Source organism: Rhea pennata, chromosome 3 (assembly GCF_028389875.1).
Source record: "Rhea pennata isolate bPtePen1 chromosome 3, bPtePen1.pri, whole genome shotgun sequence".
NCBI lineage: Eukaryota > Metazoa > Chordata > Aves > Rheiformes > Rheidae > Rhea > Rhea pennata.
Window position 1 is genome coordinate 41,870,344 of NC_084665.1, and position 19,065 is coordinate 41,889,408.

The following is a 19,065-nucleotide window of genomic DNA, read 5'->3' on the forward strand; positions in this document are numbered from 1 at the left end:
ATGTTTGTCTATATCAAATTACTATCTTCTTTTTAGTTTTCATAATCTTTTAAACTTTTTCCTAAATATTCACAAAAAGCATATGTTTATGAATAATAGCAGAGGCATATTACAGCACCCTTCCTCCTTTAGCTATTAAACTCCTGACTATTGCATAAATTTATTTCCATTGCTGCCTTATTGCTTAATGGGTTCATACACAAGTGTTGACTATCTCAGCTGATAGGATTTGGCTATTTTCAGCCACACAAATTTATTAATTGCATTCTTATTCCTTTACTTGCAAACTGAAATGATTTCTTAAACATCGTAATGTAGTTCATGATAAAACATGTAGGGACTATTCAGAATTCTTCTTTTGGAATGTAACTTGCACTTGCTGCTAACATCTGGAGCATCCGTTGCTTATAGCACATCTTTACACCAGATATTTTGGCTGGTTTACTACTCTGTGAAATGCAATCAGAAGGCTTGTTTCCTTAAAGGTGTATCGATAGCTTTTGTAGCAAACACAAGAAGCTTTAACATTCCTACCCCATGCTTTTTCCACATCCTGCTGTCTTTACCCAGTTCAGAGCATGATTTTGTAAAATGCTGCATGCTTTCAACTATTGTTGCTCTAATCTGCTTTTTCAGTGCTTTAACAAATTAAGATAACAAGTGAAATATGAGCAGACGTTAGGATTTAGCTTGATTCTTTTACCATTTGTAGAAAAGTAAAAAGTGTTTGTGTTTCAAAACACTTTCCAATGCTTACCAGTGTTATAATATTCAAGGCAGAATTGATGTTTATCTTGCATTAATGTGTGAATTGTTTTTCCAAAGAATTTCATCAAACAAAATACATTGTAGGAGGTGGAGCTAGATCTCTAGCCCTTAATTTGAGGGCACCTTGATTTGACATTTTTCAGATAGATGGGAGTTGCTATAATGATCTTCTCTACTATTTTCTCTTGTGTTTTGCCTGTTTTCTATATTGGTAATAACTCATCTGCTCTTTACATCATCAAAAAATCCATTGGAATGCAAATTTTCTCAAAGTGAGCTTTTTGCCACTTCACAGTCCTTACAGCCAAAGCTTGTGCTGTCTTTTCAGTAATGCTTTTTTAAATGCAATTCTGGAATTGTAGTTCCAGAACTATGTTGCTCAGTCATCTCCACAGTCTTACTGTTTATTCCAGAAATTATTCAAGTGGCCTTTGCAGGAGTTTGGAAATTTCTTGAAGAACCTCAAGTTCCCAAGTATTGTGAAATCTATTTTTTTATTTTTCTTAATAGGATGCAGCACAGATGCCAAGCAAGCTGAGGAGCAATCTGCAGCTGCAAATGAAGAACTTTATCCTTTCTGTAGGGAGCCAAGTTATTTTGAAATCCCTACAAAAGAATTCCAGCAACCTTCACAAATAGCAGAGAGCGCTATACATGAAATTCCAACAAAAGACACGCAAAGCTCCCATGCAGCAGGTGCAGGGCATGCTTCCTTTACCATTGAATTTGATGACAACACTCCAGGAAAAGTAACAATCAAAGATCATGTGACAAAATTCACGTCTGAACAGCGGCACAAGTCAAAGAAGCCTTCTTCCTCTGGTGGCCAGGACCTGCCTGGGCTTCAAACTGTGATGATGGCTGCAGAGAGCAAAGTAGCAGATTGGCTAGCACAGAACAATCCTCCCAGAATGATTTGGGAACCAACAGAGGAGGATTCCAAAAGTATTAAGAGTGATGTTCCAGTGTACTTGAAGAGACTGAAAGGTAAAGTGAATAATTCCAGCTATGCTTGTTTCTGAAGGCAGCAGTCCTTTCCCACCATCCAGTTAAGTGAATCCCTGGGCCCTTGTGGAGTTCAACTGAAATTATGGATATTCCACATTCGCACAGGGATCTATACAGGGAAATTTTATTGCACAATTAAGTCTTTAAAAAGAGGATTAAAAAAAATTCCAAAATCATCTACAGTAAGTATGCTAACTGGAGATGTTCTAAGTCATGATGCAGTTGAAATTAGGGAGAAAGAAAAAACCCAAACCTGACCTACATTTTATATATTGCACTTTTTCCAGCGTGTTGTTTTAAAAAGCTGAATTGTTTTTGAGAATCAAAGCTCTGAATCAAATTATACTTTTAGCAACTCTTCTGATAGCATATGTTCTCTGAATATTAATGAGATCTAAGGAAACCATTAATGGCAAGGTGTTTATCAAATAACTATTCTGCTTAAATTGATCATGTGTGATGGCATCAAGCTTGAGTCATGAATCTGAAATAGACCAAGAAGCTCAATTTTTATACTAAATTGTCAGAATATTGTAATTGTAGGAATACTACTGTTGAATGAAATTCCAGATGATCATATATGTTCATTTACTGCAGACAATGGCATTTCAAATAAAATGCGATCAGATGTTAACTGTGAAATGTGTACTTTCCTTTGGATTCTACTTAGCAGAAAAAAATGTTTTGATTTGCAGATGAAAATCCTGGTGACATTCATACTTTCAGAATGAAAACTTCTGAAGAAATTTAAGCACCTGTTATTTTCTGTTTTTAATTTTGGCAGCTTTACTCTGCAATTCCCTTTCTTGCCTCTCTTTTTTTTTTTTTTTTTTTTTTTTTTTTTCGGGGGGGGGGGAGGGGGCAACAGTATCATCTCTATCTCTTAACCTAACTGGGATTGGAAGAAGTGTGTTTTGTCATTACTGATCAAAAGTCTGCTTCTTATGGTTAGCTCTTTAAAATTAATGTAAAAATAACGTTTGAAAACACATGCTAGCTGCTAGTGTGCTGTCACTGAGGTAACAGTGTAATATTTCTAGAGAATATCACAGAGCTTTCTTTGGTCTTCATGATATTGAATCATATTCATGAGCATTTTTAAAAATAATATCCATGCCAGTTTGATAAATAGGAAGGACTCTCTTTACAAGTTTTTAGCCTTCTTGTAGTAGAAACTCATGAAAACATGATAAATATTCAGCTGAGGGATATAAGTTATATGTTGCATTTGGCCATGACAAATTATCTGAGTTCTGTAATCTTCTGTTATCTCTCTTGCATTCTACTATTTCAAGTCATAAAGGCACAGTATATATCTAGCTGCTTTGAAAGTTGAATTTTAAAAAATGTGGATAATCTTTGGGGTTTTTCTCCTCTACTTTTTTTTACTATATCCTGTAGTGAACTCTCACAATGTTATATGAGTTTCACAATTGTTGGTATTTATTGCTATTATTCAGAAGTATATGAACCATTGCATCATTTTCTTAGACATTGTACAAATAGATAATAGAAGGATATTTGTCCAAAACAGGAGTGTAATAGGAATTTCAGCTGCATATGCAGTGTTATTAGCCTGCTTAAGTAAGGCTTTCCAACATATGATTCCTATTGTAAGTGAATAGTGACTGCCTATTCTATGTAAGTGCAAAAAACATTAAAAAGCTATTCTCTGTAGAAGAAAAAAAAATCACTTATGTTCTGTATAAACACAAGTCCTGATCCAAAAGAGTTTAAAGAAGGCAAAACTGTTTCTTCCCTGGAGAGAGTGAGCTAAAATGTAAAACGTGGACTGTTTCATTGTACGTGAGATTGCTCAGTGGTAAATGTGACTTATTATGAATGAATATTCAACGTTCCATACATTTTAAGGCATTGTTACTGAGTACATTTACATAAGTATGTATGTTTGATTAATCAAATATATAACCAATATCCATAGATCTCCAAGTAGCAGTAGTAGTAGTGAGAAAATAACTATTTTAGAACCTGATAGTAGTACATCAGACGCTGAGAGGAGTGAATGCTAGAAAAATTCCCTGTACTTCCTGGAAAGAGTAATAAGGAATTCATTTAAATCTTAAGCAGACATTTCTCATTATAAGCTATTGTAATTGGTGGGGAAAAGACCATCCAACAATATAAACTGTGGCTCTCAAAAGGTGTTCTCAGCAACTGGAAGAGTTATATGCAGATTATATATTAGAGTGGGTAGGGGGGGTTTTTTGTTTGTTTGTTTGAACCTTGCCTAGAATGTTTTGTTAGTCATTTGTAATCAGCTGGCTGTGTAACAAAATTAATATAATTGGGAAAAATATTTCCAAACTTTAATACAAAAGGCAATATCTTACCAGCTGTATGTCATTCATGAAGTATTCATAGCTTAGAATTTTGGGGGAAAGGACAATTCAAATGTAGTAATGTTACTAATCAGCTTGTAATAGGTTTAACTGTTTGACTAGTAGCTGTAACTGTAGCTGTACAATATTGGCAGAACCAGATACTGAATGCTGTTGGATTCCAAACAGAAAATCAGAATCCAAACAGAAATCTCTCTCTCTCTTTTTTTTTTTTTTTCTTTGTCTGTTTCTTTTGTATGTGTTGAGTGTTTTGGGGTTTTGGTTTGATTTATTTTAATTTCATAGTTGTGTAAATCCTTTTGCTTTTTTGTAGGGAATAAACATGATGATGGTACACAGAGTGATTCAGAAAATGCTGGTATACACCGGCATTATAGTAAGCGAGCAGCACTTGAAGAACACTTAAGGCACCATCACGCAGAGCTGAAAAAGTCACACCAGAAAGTCCATTCCACAGAAAAGCAACAAGAGCAAACTGGTGTGAGTCAAACTGCTTTTATGATTGAATTTTTTGATGAAGACCATCCTCGAAAGAGACGTTCTTACTCTTTTTCTCAGAACGTAGGAGCTCTGTGCCCAGAAACTCCTTCTCCTGCACCTCATGCACGGTCTGAAAGAGTAAAGCCTACGTCAGCAGAGAAAGCAGTTCCTTCATCTGTGCAGGCTAGCTCAGCACATCACAGAGCAGTGCATGGTGCTCATGCAAAACTGTTGAAACAAAAATCAGAAGAACCTTCTGCTGCATTGCCCATCCTACAAGCGGCGTTGTTACGGAGTTCGGGAAGCCTTGGCCATAGGCCTAATCAGAACCAGGAGATGGACAGAAAGTTGAAAAGTCAACATATTTCTGCTGCTACTGAAAAGGACAATGAGGATGACCAGAGTGACAAAGGTACTTACACTATTGAGTTGGAAAACCCTAATTCTGAAGAAATGGAAGCCCGTAAAATGATTGACAAGGTGAGAAACCTAAAACATATAGTGTTACTAAAATTAGTATGTAGTGTGTGGACAACGGTCTACCATGTCAATTCTATTTATTAAAGCTGCTGCAATAATACAAGTTTTCCCACAGTCTATAATGATAAAACAGCAGCATATATTTGGCTGAAAATTATTCCTATTGATACTGCTATTACTTTAGCTTGCTAGTTTTAATGCATTTTCAAATGGTTAAGTACTATAAGAATATTAGGCAACAAAATAAAATTAACTAGTATTTTTATAAAAGTTATTAAATCTAAATTTATTAGATTCCTGTGAAAATACTTACCTGTTTTTAACATCCCGTTGTCTGTATAGTTTTCAGAGTACAAATCCGCTCCGTCCAAATTACCATGTGGGAATAGATTGCAAATGTTTTCTATAGTTGTAAAACAGGTACATTCATTAAAGTTCTTGACTGCAGTCACTTAAATTTCAGCATCCATTATAAAGTAAGAGTATAATTAAGAATATTTTCATTTTCCAAATATGTTTGATACCAATGTTATTTCATAACTGGAATATAAGCATATGTTTCATTAGCTTTAGGAGCCTTACGGTGACCCAGACTGCAAATAACTTTTTTTGAGGTTCAGCGTGAAGATTAAAAAAACCCCACATTTAATCATTTCACCCAACTGACTTTTGAGCAGGAGCTTTATATATATGTGTGTGTGTGTGTGTGTATTTACAGAGAGGGAGAGAGAGAGGAAGAAAAAGAGAGATTGTATGTGTGCGTGTGTGTGTGTGTGTGTGTATATATATATATATATATATATATATATGAATGTGTTTATATTTTATTTATTTGTTGTGTTTTCCTAAATAATCCATTGTTGTAGAATGCTGGCATCCAATTCTAGGCATGTTTCTGGCCTCCCTAAAAGAAAATAATTTGTTTATTTGTTATGTAGAAACAATTCTTAGATAATTCTATGTCTGTAGCTTTTTCAGAGATGAACAATACGTTTAGTTATCAGTTTCGGCTAAACGTAGAAAACTTTTTTGTTTTTTTTGAAAGACAAACTAGCTGTATTTGGGGGGGAGGGAATGGTGATACAGTAAGTGGGGAAATGGGAAATTTTATTAGATTTATTTTATAAAAGGTTTGGAAACTAGGGAAAAAAACGAGTCTTGGAAGTTGACAATTTGTGTACTTTTGTAAGAATGGTGGTATTGTCTAATGCTTAATAAGCTTTCAAATTATTTGTGTTCTTTGATACCTGTTCAAGATATCTATAATCACTTTTTTGCTTGAAACAGCCCTGCCGATATGGGAGAGATTTAGGAATATGAGGAGATAATTTGCATTAAGCATTGTAGTAAGTTATGGCTTAATAAATTTAGTGTTGTATAAAAAGTTTTTACAAATCATGAAATATCCCTTATTGCAACATTAAGAGGTGTTACTACTACAAATTAAAGATTTACTAGGAAGTAAAGGAGAAATGTTTATTCTTTGAGCTCCTATATTTTTTCATGTAGCATCTGCACTGAAGTATTATGAACAGTGTATTTTGGACACAGTACAGATACTTAATTTTTGTAGATCTTGTGTAATTCTGATTTGATTTGGTAATGTGAAAGAAGTATAATACCATTTTTATGAAGTACAGAAAAACAGACAGTGAAGAAAATCAAAATCAAATGGAAGTCACAATTTCTTGCTCCAGCTCAGTTCAGTTTTGCTGCCCTCCCATTTTAAATTTCTAATGCTCTGGATTCTTTCAGTTTACTAAAGGTGGATAAATGAAGAATAAGACGAGGACTTTTGTCAGCCTTTTGACTTGCTAGAAAGGGCAAATTAAAGGGACTTGGATCTCTTTCCCTCAAGTAACACATTGAGCAATTATGATAAAATTCAGATTTAAGGCTTCAGATAAATGGCAGTCATCCTGGGTTGTCTTTATGGTAGGTGTCAAATAAAGACTATCTCAGTCCTTGCAGAAAATAAGACCTTTTAAGGAGTCTGTGCTGTTTTATTGGTAATTTATCTCTGAGTTTCCCTCTCTGGATACCTCTTGGACTGAACCACTAAGGTCTCAAGTACTACTCTCTTACATATTTAATCAATACTTCTAGTATAACCTCCCTTTGGCAAGTCAGTCTTTTTTTCTGAGCAATTGTGATGCCTACTGAAGCGTTTTTCATCTGAATTGGTTTTCATTGAAGAATGACTGTTGAGTAGGAAGATTCAGCTTCACAAGAGTTGTATTCTGCTAGGATTGAAGTAAAAATGCTCTACAAATAATAAGGATATATCTCTGAAACATTTGCACAAATAACACAAACAGTAGATCTGTAACAGTTTACATTAGAATGATGCTAAAAGCCATGCCTAGCTTATATGAAGAATTTCCAACAGAAGAGAATGTTTCTGTGTTTTGGGACTTTTTTCTTTTACCAGAGAAAAGAATGAACAAAATACCCAAAGATTTCTTTCAGTGTGATTCATTCATTTGGGAAACATCCTATAGGCTAAGAATCTACTTTTCTCTGCTGGGAAAGAGCAAAACACAAATGCAGGTGTGGCATTAACTTGTCAAAAATCACATAGGAATTATTGATGCTGCTTTGAATTAAGGATCCAGAAGAGATATTCAGGAAATCAAGGTTCAAATTCTCACAAGAATCAAAACACAATCTATATCTAAATATAACTAAAGGGGGAAAATCCTCATGTTGAGCTGTGTTGTTGCCCTTCAAAATACTTTTTTTTGCTTAATGTAGCCTTTTTCTAAAGATTCATGGAAATAGGTTTAAGAAAAATAGATGCTCTTAAGACAAGCTTTAAAAATCAGAGCATGTTGTCAATATTCATCCAATATCTTGATTTCATATAGAGTGCTAAGGATCCACTTCCTGCTTTACTGCTATTTTTATGTCTAAGAAGGTATTGCCTCTACAATAGTAGAGTGAGATAACAGAGGGCATATTCTTTCTTTCTTTCTTTCTTTCTTTCTTTCTTTCTTTCTTTCTTTCTTTTTTTCTTTCTTTCTTTCTTTTTTTTTTTCCTGGAACATCTTAAAGTCTGGCTTTTGAAAAGAAAATGTGAGAAAGATTTTTAAAAAATAAATACATAAAAATAATAAGAATAGTCAGGAGGAAGACATCTTCTTCTAAATAACAGAGAAAAAGTACTTCTGTGAAATGCTTTTCTGTACAAGATAAGTTTAGTCATTTATCTGTGGTGATGACTATCTCAGAGTGAGTGGACTGTCACTTAGCCAAAATGGAAAGTTCAGAAAAATTCAGGCTTGTACTTTTCACAAATTTTAGCACCTAGAAAACTTGCTGAGCCAATAATGCAAGTGAAATTCAGGTATATATCAAGATCTGTCAGGCAAGATCACTGGAATAAGAACAACCTATATAAATGATCACAGAGACTGAAATGATTAGGAAAAGTGAGATTTGTTAAATTATTTCAAAATTTGCAAAATTTAAAAATTCAAAACTTTATTTTTCAGTTTTAAAAATAAAAGAAGTTTTTAATTTTAAATATAAAAATAAGATGCAAGAATTGTACATACCTGGAGTCCTCAAAAGGCAGTGTCTGTTTCACTCATGTGAGTTACTCATTTGGATTGATCGTAATTTAAAATCTTCTATTTTTACGTTAGCCTTGCTAGAAGCTCATTTCAGTAATACTAGTGAATATTTCTGCTGTGCTGTTATTTGAATTTTATTTGTAAATCTTAAAGTACTTGTCAGAGGAAATAAGTATCACTGTCCTGTGGCCAGCTTTGAGTGGGTAACTTCTCCTTAGAAATGTATGCGCTTTCTCCCAGAAAAACAACAACAACAAAAAAAAAGACTAAGCAATTTATTGCTTAAAAATTGAGAATTTTGTGGAAAATAAGAGAAATCTCCAGCTATGTTATTAGGGGGAGACAGAGAAGCCATTGTCGTAAGATTTTAGAGTTTTGGCTATAAAAATACATGTGTGCACACTCACACAAACACGCTCAAAAAACTATTTCCAGGCCAAATATTTAAAAAAATGAAATAATGTGTGGAAAACTATTGTAGAAGGAAATTGGATAATACATAAATAGATGCAGTGAATGATAGCTACTGTTCTAAGTAGTTTGTTATATGTATGTGTGAAAATCAGTTAAAATATCTTGGCTCTCTCCCCACAGAATCTTGGTAAAGCATGAAAAATCTGCTTTTATTCCAATTTGCATTTAACATCAGAGACAGCATAATATGATACAGTGTTTTATTTTGTCTTGTCTTACCTTACTATAATTAGAAATCACTGATTCGTCTTTATGAAGTCAAACTTCAGCATTTCTTTACAAGTCAACCTCATCTAACTAAAGGAATTAATATGCTTTAGGTCCAACTAAAACACTGAAGAAAATGGTGTTACACTTCTCCATTTCTACTTCCCTCAAAATGTTGAGGGCTTTATGTTCCTCATGCTTATAATGAAGTGTCAGAGTAAATCTTTTTCTAGGAGAAGAATCCATAAATTCTTAGCTGTATTTCTATTTATGCTTTATTTCTAGCTTTTTATAAGAAAATACTCACATGTGAGTAAAGATTTTAAGGGATAGAATGAAGGTTCAGAAAAATCATTTGGTGGACCTAGATTTTGAAAAGAGCTGTTACGGCTCTATGTGCTCTTTGTAGAGAACTGTTGTAAGATGTTCACTGATACCAAATACTTTAATTACAAAATGTATTTAAAAGAAAGCACAGGTTGGTTACAAAAGTAGCGGAAGTAAATTATTTCTGCAGCATGTGATTAAGTCTGTGTTGCGCTACACTTATTGGTGTGTATATATATATGTGATCGAGACATGAGCCTTGAGGTTTCTTTCCTCTTGTAATTGTACAAAGGTGTAATTTCACTTACAGGCTATTGTGTACCTCCAAAAGTAGATCTTTTAGCCTTTTTCTACAGTGGATCCCTGTTGCAAGTTAGGAAGAACAGTTTATTGCCTTTAGTTTTTGACTTGGAAGTTTTATTACATTCAGTTGGACTGTGCCAGTTTCCCTGTGGCAATGAAAGAAGGCAAAAGACCACATACATATGTCATGCCTGATTGAACCAGAGAGGACGTTTCGTGTGTCATCACTAAAATACATAATGCACAGCAACTTAAATATCTTAGCTACAGGGAGGATGAGGAATGAGGAGAGGGAATAGCACAACTGCCAAGAGAAACACTTTTGCAAAACAGGTAAGAATTATGCATTAGCTCAAAAAGGTACCGAGAGAGGAAGCTGGAGTCAGCCTGTGTGCTTTCATTCCGCACACTTATTTCATGCCCTTTCCTCCATGAAATTTGTCAATATTTTAATTGTGCAAGAGGTAGAAGGATGGTTACAATTTGCAAACCATCACAGTCTTCAGCTGTTACTTACTATAATTGTCTTCTCTCTTCAGTTGCTCAGCTTCTCAGTTCTATCTTGAAAAGGTTCCTGTGCTTGCACAGTATTCAGCTATGCTTTTCACAAATAGCACACACTCATGCACACAAAATCTATCTTGTATTACTGAAATTTTCTCTGAATAGCATCTGACTTCTGACTTTTTTTTAATAACTTGATGTTATTACTATTTCTGTGAAATTCTGTGGTCTTTTTGGTATCTTGACTCTGAGTGAATGCTGCCAGAATTACTGGTATGGAAGGGATTTGTAAATTAATCTCTTCTGTCATTAGTTTACTTGCATTATTCAATCACAGGTTTACCAGGTGGTCCTCTGTCACCTTTATTTAACAAAATATAAATTCTAAGCAAAATCAATAATTCTCCTCACAAACTTTAGTATTCTTTTCACTTGCTCTTGCGTATACAGATACAGTATAATTTTATATATATTTATATAAAAAATACTGTATGGTTATGTCTTAATGGTCTTCATAAACAGAGAACACTTGGAAAATAGCAGTTAATCCTTTCATTAGCCAATTTCTACATTCATTAGCCATTTCTATGTTCAGATTTTCAAATGTCACTTAAATTCATAGAGAAATGTGAATTGATAACTAGGCAAGCGGGTTTAGAAAATAAATCTGACTGAGAGTCAGATGCTGGCTATCTTTTTATACTTGTAGAACCGTTTTTAAAATTGCCTTCTGTATCCAGCTAGAGCCTAATGAATGCTTGCCTCTCAGTGGCATACAGAAGCACCAGTTGCACAGCAGAGGTTTTTTTCCTGTAGATGTGAAGGCAAGTTCATCAGTGTAAAGGAGAGGAGCTGCAAGGGACCACTTTGAACATAAAAGGAAATAGTGTTCTCTACTTAAATAGCTTCAGAAAGTCAGGTCTCTTTCTAGAAGAATAATGATGCAGTTAACAGCTGAGTGCTAAATAAAACAAATTTGGGATCTTGATTTGGTTTAGAACATGTTTTCAGTGTTACTCTTACACAAAATGTATCAGTTGGTGGGGCATAGTAGTAGGATTTGTTTTGCTTTTACATCCAGCAGTTCTGCCTTTTGGGTAGGTTCAAAGCTTTCTTCCGTTAACACTTAGCAATTGCTCTAACACTTAGCAAGTTTCCTGTCTAACATGCTCTAGGTGACCCTGCTTGAACAGAGGGGTTGGATAGATGATCTCCGGAGGTCGCTTTCAACCTCAAGCATTCAGTGATTCTCTCTTTTGCACTGAATGATAAATTTTCTGTCCGTTTTACATTTTTTTTTTTAATAATCAGATTTGTTCTAGTAGAAGGGAGTTGTTCTTATCAAACATCAAGTTAAAAAAAATCTTCCTCGGTCTCAGAATTCTAAGGTAAGTCTATCAGTGGCTGGAAGAATTGAAAGTAATATTTCTACAGTTCATCTCCCCTTTTTGTTGATATAAGATGATTACAGATTATCAGAGCAATGAATTTCATGCTTGTAATAAAGCAAAATGCTGCCAGTGATGAATTTTAATAAATGAATGCAGAAATAATTCTGACTGTGTTCTGAATATTAAATATGTTCATGAGACCATTGCAATAAGTAAAGAGCAACTCATGGAATTTTTGCAGGCGCTTTCTTAATTTCTCATGAGGATTTTCTTGGTTTTATTTTGTTTCTTTTTTTGGTTGTTTTGGGTTATTCTTTTCTGGTTTTAGCTTAAGCCAATTCTGTTTCGGAATAACTCTGAATGGAAATTTGTAGGACTTACTATACTAGCAGAGTCAAACTCTGTCCATGTATGTGTGATTAGGGAAGGAACAGAACAGAGGCTAAATGAATGATTCAGTTCTCACCCACCTAGCTGAATTAGCTAATGTAGAGTGTTATAGCAGCTTATGTATATATGGAAACATTGGGCTTTAGTTAAAATTTTATTAGGCCCCCAAACTGTTAATTTCAGTTGTTACGTTGTATGCGTTTCAGATTCCTAATGAATAATTTATTTCTTTAATCAGCAAAGTAGATCTAATAAAATTCAACCATACCACTTCCCAACCCTAGAATTAAAACATTTTGTAAAGAGTACCAAAATCAAACAAATCTCAATCCACCCCGCTGCCATCCAGAAAAGGCATTCTTCTGTGACTATTTAATAGGATTGTGTTTTCAATACAAGATTCATATTTAGATCGTGTTCCAATTTATTTTCAAGTAGAAAAGGATGCTGTTTTAAAGGCCTGGTATATAAAGGTAGACAGACAATAATAGCAGTAACCTTATTTTAATGTATGTGCTATCATTGTTCATAAAAATACTTTATACCATGCATAGAGGGTACATAAAATATTGCCTGTTAACACAATCTTGAGCGAGACTTTTTTTTCTTCCTTCTTTAAAAATTTGGAATAACTGTAACAATTGAGGGTGGGGAGCTGTGCTCTTGTTTGTGGAGTTGCCAAGTTTTCCGCTTCCATTTTCTTCAGCTTTCTGTTTACCACAATACTTGTATTTCAGTTTGTTTGGGTGGTGGAGTACACTGTTTTTTTATTAGTAGTTTGGTTTTTGGTTTTTTTTGAGGGGGAGGTGGTTTGGTTTTTTTGGAATGAGTGAGTTAGGAGTCTATTCTGAAAAGTGATTATAATAAAATGGAGTCTTCTTACTCATTTTTGTTCCCAGGGTATTTCTGTTCATACCATTTTATGTTGCTAGCTAATGTGTTTTTCAAGGACTGCTATGTGTTTTTCCTTGCTGAGCTGGGACTTCTTACTGAGAGACTTTATTGTTTTTGTGTTGCAAGAAAGAAAGAAACTGTTTTAACCGGATCTTTTTTTATGTGCTGTTTTATGACTTTGGAGGTCAGTGGTAGACAAATAGCCCGATGTGTCATCTTCCACAGTCACTTCTCAGTATAAGACTTTATTTTAAATAACTTGGGGTTTTTTTGGCTGCATTATTCTGAAAGTTTTTCAGAAGTGTTCATAGAATTAGCAGATCTTGTTGCAAACCTTAAAGCTCTATCAGTAATCTTGCAGATACAGGCAAACATGGTATTAAGCATAAAATAACCACTAAGAAGAATTGTGGACTGAAAAATTTAAGCTGGACGTTAAGTTAAATATTTTTAAAAGTAGGAGTGACAAAATCAGTAGATATTTTATTATACTCTTACATTTATAATATATCAGTCTGGTTTTGTGGAAGCATAGACTAAATGGGATGTTTTCCATCATTTATTTGTAAATATACTATGCAATTGGCATCAGGGATTTTATTTTAAAATATTAACGTATATATACCCAATCAAAGCATTTTTTTAAAATCTGTAAGGTGGTTATAGAATGCCTTTTATGAAGTCTTTTGTTAAAACCGTGATCATCAAAATACGTATTTTTACAGCACAAGTGGGGGAAAAATGTTTTGCATTGCAATACTTAACTTATGCATGATAGTATATTATAAGTGGAACTCCTTTTGGCAAATTTTTGCAGCGTTATAAATGACAAGTTGCCTAAAATAAATAAATAAATGAAGGACTGGGAGTAAGTGAGGATAGACAATCTCTAAATGTCTGAACGACTGTTTAAGGAACTGAGATATATTTATCTGTGTTCAGCAGATGGGTTCAGCTCTCCTGTTCTTTCACACCTTTTACCTTTTGCCATTGCTCCAGTGATTTCTTCCGGAAAGAATGCATTTTAGTTCCACAGTGTGTCGTGGTTGTAAACTGACCATATTTTATGAATATGACATTGAAAAATCAGTAGAACCATTAAAGCCCAGCAAATAATCTGAGGAAATGAATTTTGGCAAGAATGCAGAGGATGTTTAACAAGCTTTTTGTAAAGATGTCTTACAGACTCTAAACATACTGCTTCCTTTTGAATTTCTAAAGAAAGAGTACTTCATTATAGCAAACAGGTAGGAAATATGCATGCACATAAATTTGTAACTGGGCGTATGGTAAGAGGAAGTTATTAGACTTGGCAGATTGATCATCTTTGCTGCTGTGGCATCCTTTATATTCTACTACAGCATGTTAAATCTGATTCTGCATCTTGAATATACATTTAAAATGCCTTAAACAACTTCTGTGAAAATCCATGGCTATTCATGAGATATGCCTTGCACAGAACACAGTCTGTTCACATGGGCAGGCCAGGATAACTGCCAAGAGCAAACACAAACCATTAAAATCAGAGTTCTCAGAAGGAACTGGCTTAAACCAAGTTCATGCAGTAGCTGAATACAAAGAACATAAGAGTTGTACTCTGGCTCATCATACTTTTTAAAGGGGGGAGAAGATGGTTTTTTTCTGTCTTTTTTTCCCTACTTGATCAGTTTTTTTTGACTTCTGACGACCAATTTGTTGTATATTATGGATGTCTGGACTACCCTCTTTAGCTAAGTACCAGAAGTTCAGTCTGAACACTAAACTTAGCATTGCCAAGATGATCTACATTACATACCTGAAACCTATTCTGTTTCCCTGATCTTTGGAATTTTCTCTTCCTATCAATCAAGCATCTTCTGAGTTTGCCATGTTTACTCTTTTTTCTCCTTGCTTAGCACATCCGAGCTGTGTCCAAATCCAGTTTATGTGTTTCCAAAATTCACTTTTTTCGTGCTGGTTTGACTGTATCAATTCACAGCTCAGTTTCTGAAATCTGCTTTTATTTTACTTCCCTTGCAATCAAATATACTCATCTTCCTCTTTTCTCCTGAAAAGTTATGATATGTAATTGCTATTTAATTTACATTCCCATCAATTTGCAATTGTAAATACCATATTTCAAACTGGGCCACTCATTCCTTGCTTTCTTTTGTGGTGGTCCTGTCTTAATGCAATGTACACTACAGCTTGTTGTCCCTTACATATGATCTGCTTTGATTTAGTTTAGTCATTTAACTGTTTATACTTGAATTTCCATCTGTACACTTCTTAGTTTGGGATTTTGTTTTGCTCTTTGTATACGAATTGCCCACACTGAAACTAACAGTATTTCAACTTTTTCAAATGCCTCTTCAAAACCTGCCCGTAACTGTTGACAGGAGCAGAAGGAATATATGGAGGATTACTCAAGCACTTCCAGTTTACTCCATTAATGAAAAGAATCCTAGTAATAGCTCTCTGAATTGTAGTTATTTGTCTGTTCTATTTCCATTAAACTGATTGATACTCTTATTAATTACTGCATATCCTTTATTTTAGGAGTACAGTGGTAAAACTATGGGGAAAATTTCAGAAACTCCAAGTCAGGGGTTTTGAAACTAGATAGAATGCTCTACAGATCTGTATTCTCAATAAAATTGCTGCACCTACTTCGTGTTAGTGCACTCTAGGAATGTTTTCTGATGCTTTGTACAGTAAGAACATATGCAGAAAAACAAGACCCCCTTATATACACAATTTTGCTATAAAACTGAGTGAACATATTTAGTGGAGTCTCATACAAATTTTTTTTGTCAATATCAGGATCCTCATTAATAGTTTGAATGATGAACTAAAACTAATTTTGTGTAATCTGTGGACCTTGAGTACTGAGGACTTGCTGTAGAGCTGCACTGTGATCATCATGAATTTTGAAATAATACATAATTAATATCCTGAAATTAAATAAAAGCAGGTATGAAGTAGTAACTTTGGGAACACTGAAATGCATCTTAATGAAAAATACTGAGAAGATTTTTTTTCTACTTTACTTGAATTTATTTAAAAGTAGATAAAAGTACATTAGGAGGGTGGATGCATACTTTTTTTCTAGCTTCCTTTGGACTTGGGGCAGGACAGGGAGGGAAGGCTCCTGTTACATTAATTTTTCTGAGTAGTTTTTATTTTAATTTGTAGATGGTCTCACATATATATCAGCAAAGAAAAATGGCTTCTGTGTTTTAAAGAATCGTTACTTCTGTTCAGTCATCCTAAAGCAGTTACACTGACCTCTAGCGTAGTTCATCTATGGCATAGAAATATTAATTCTTTTAGAGAAGTGTGTGTGTATGGTGGGGGGAATGACCCATTCACCCCACTGCAGGGGACCATAGGGTATCATTCATTGCTCTGAAGTTTAAAAGCATTTCGGAACCTTACTTTTACCTGCTGATTTGGGAGACTTCATTATGTGCCAGCCATGGTTTTAGCTGTTCAGCAGTTGAGAGTTTGGGACAGTAGAGGAGTTCACTTCAGGCTTTCTTAAGACTGGCTTACTTTTTCAGCTGAGCTGCTCAATTGTCATACGATCGCAGGATTACGCAGGCTGAAAGGGACCTCAGGACATCTCTAGTCCAACCCTTGCCCAAAGCAGGGTCAGCTGTGGGGTCAGAGCAGGGTGCTCAAGGTTTTATCACATTGAGTCTTGAAACCCTGCAGGACTGTGCAACCTTTCTGGGCAGCCTGTCCACTACCTGGCCATCCTCTGGATGAAAAAGCTTTTCTTTATACCTCATCTGGATCTCTTTCATTTCAACTTACACCTGTTGTCCCTTGTCCTCCTGCCATGCAGTGCTGTGAAGAGCCTGGCGCTCTCTTGATGACCTCTTCCTAGGGGTAGGCAGGCTGCTGTTAGGACTCCCCACTCTCCAGGCTGATCCAACCCAGCTTCTCCAGCCTCCCCTCACAAGGCAAGTACTGCAGTCCTGACCAGCTTGATGGCCCTCTGCTGAGCTCCCCGCAGTTCGTCCATGCGTGTACGTCCATGGGCTCAAAACTGGGTGCAGTCTGTCTGTCACCTGTTAACCCATTTTCTCGAGAGGTCAGTTCTGCTGGAGGTTAAACAACATGTTGTCAACCTCTTTCATAAATGGAGTTTGAATTTGTGCAGCAGTGTTTGTTGCTCCTGTTGCCCTGTCCTTCTAAGCAGCCTGAATGTTTCACGCTCCATAAAAATGGAGTATTTAGTTATAAACCCGCCACCACCACAGTTCGTACAATGTTTCTGACACCTTAATTACAGTTGTGCTGTGAAGACTCCACAGGGACTCCATGTAATTCTGATGATGGTGCCGGTGGTTGACTTGCCATTTAAGTGTCTAAGCTTTCCCTTGCAATCACGTTCAGGGAAACAAGTGAAAATTGTTATCGTGTTCTTTCTGTTTTGTAATTTGATTGAGCTTCAGACACTCGGGATGAAGTAGTCTAGTTTTTCTGCTAGAATACCATCTTTCATTAAAATAATAGGACAGGACAGTAAAGAAAATATTTTTAACAACTTTTCAGGAGAATACCTGCTTATGGGAAGGTTTTTTCTTATATATGGCTTTCTTTTGTATCTTTCTGGATTTCTATAATTATAATTTTGTTTCGATTTGACATCTGTTTAAAAAACTAAAAATAAAAAAGGCATGTTTCTAATTTTGCAAAAACTCAGTCCATGGCCAAACCTGCATCTGTTAACCTGGCTGCATCTTTCTCTTCTCAAAGACCCAGCTATTCGAAATCTAGATAGTAGTTGGTCCAGTTTTATGCTGCAGGTGTTTCTTCTGACAAAAAGATTTTTTTTGGTAAAGTTTGTATTTGTCTTTTTGTATAAATGAATTTTTTTTGTATTAATGGATAAGAGATGCAGCAAAAGGTGTCATCACCATTTCGTCAAGATTTTTTTTGTTTGTTTTTGTTTAGTTAAGTTTTATTCTAGACTTCTCTCAAGTGATTTTGAATCCTGGAAATTTTTGAAGAATAGAAATATCTAAGGAAGGTAAAGGCCTTTATCTCTTTAGGCTTCACTCACAACAAATCACCGTTTGCAAATGTACTTTATCACAACAACCCACATAACACAAATAGCTATTCTTTTAAATAGTAGAGACACAGTTTCAAGCGCAAACCTTCAGGTTATTCCATGACTATTTTTTCCTATGATATATTCTCATTATTTGGTGAACGGTGTAAGTAGATTGGTTAATCTTGAATTCTGATGGTATTCATTTCATGTAGCTAGTTGGCAGGCAGATGAGAGAGATTCTGAATTCTCTCAAATCTTAAATACGAGTTTTACCTTTTGCAGAGTTTTCTGTTCACGTTTAAAGACTTAGTTATCTGTTAATGCACTTGTTTTCAGAAGGATTTTTTAAATATATATATAAAACATTTTTTTTCCTGAAATTTAGCCTTTGGGTTAGATCACACTTGCCTCAGCCTCATTGTTCTTAGTGAGAAGAGGAGCTTTGAGCTGGTAGTGTGGCGGTGGAACTATGACGGGGAGGTGCATGTGCGTAAGAGTACTCATGGATGTAGAGGGAATGTGCAAAATAAATAGTTTATTTGAGAAGGTACTTTTACTTTCTTTCCAATAATAGTGTCCCCAAATAGCCTGCCTATCTATTCTGGCCTGTTACAGCTGCGTTATTTATGCAGAGGAAGCATTATGCGGAGGGGTAGTGTTAGAAGGTACATCTGCTTTTTTTACAATACCAAAATTACCTTTTACATTTGGGGGGGGGAGGGGAGACTAAACTCTTGGATATGGTTGTGTAGTAACTTCAGTGATGGAATACGAATAACAAGATTTGCAAATAGAGCTTCAAGCTAAGAGGAGATAACACTGAAAAAGTGTTACATGATGTTGTTTGTGATTACAAG

At 35.1% G+C, this 19,065-nt stretch overlaps 1 protein-coding gene across 5 annotated transcripts in view; it reads left to right on the forward strand.

Annotated features, from left to right (window-relative positions):
* The window catches only part of CEP170 (centrosomal protein 170), a 110,837-nt gene that overhangs the window by 47,760 nt on the left and 44,012 nt on the right, over positions 1 to 19,065 (forward strand). For all 5 annotated transcript variants that reach the window (XM_062572137.1, XM_062572139.1, XM_062572141.1 and 2 more), the window contains exons 8-9: positions 1,279 to 1,755; positions 4,450 to 5,096. In XM_062572137.1, coding sequence (XP_062428121.1) covers positions 1,279 to 1,755; positions 4,450 to 5,096 — 1,124 coding nt within the window. The remainder of the gene's footprint in view (positions 1 to 1,278; positions 1,756 to 4,449; positions 5,097 to 19,065) is intronic.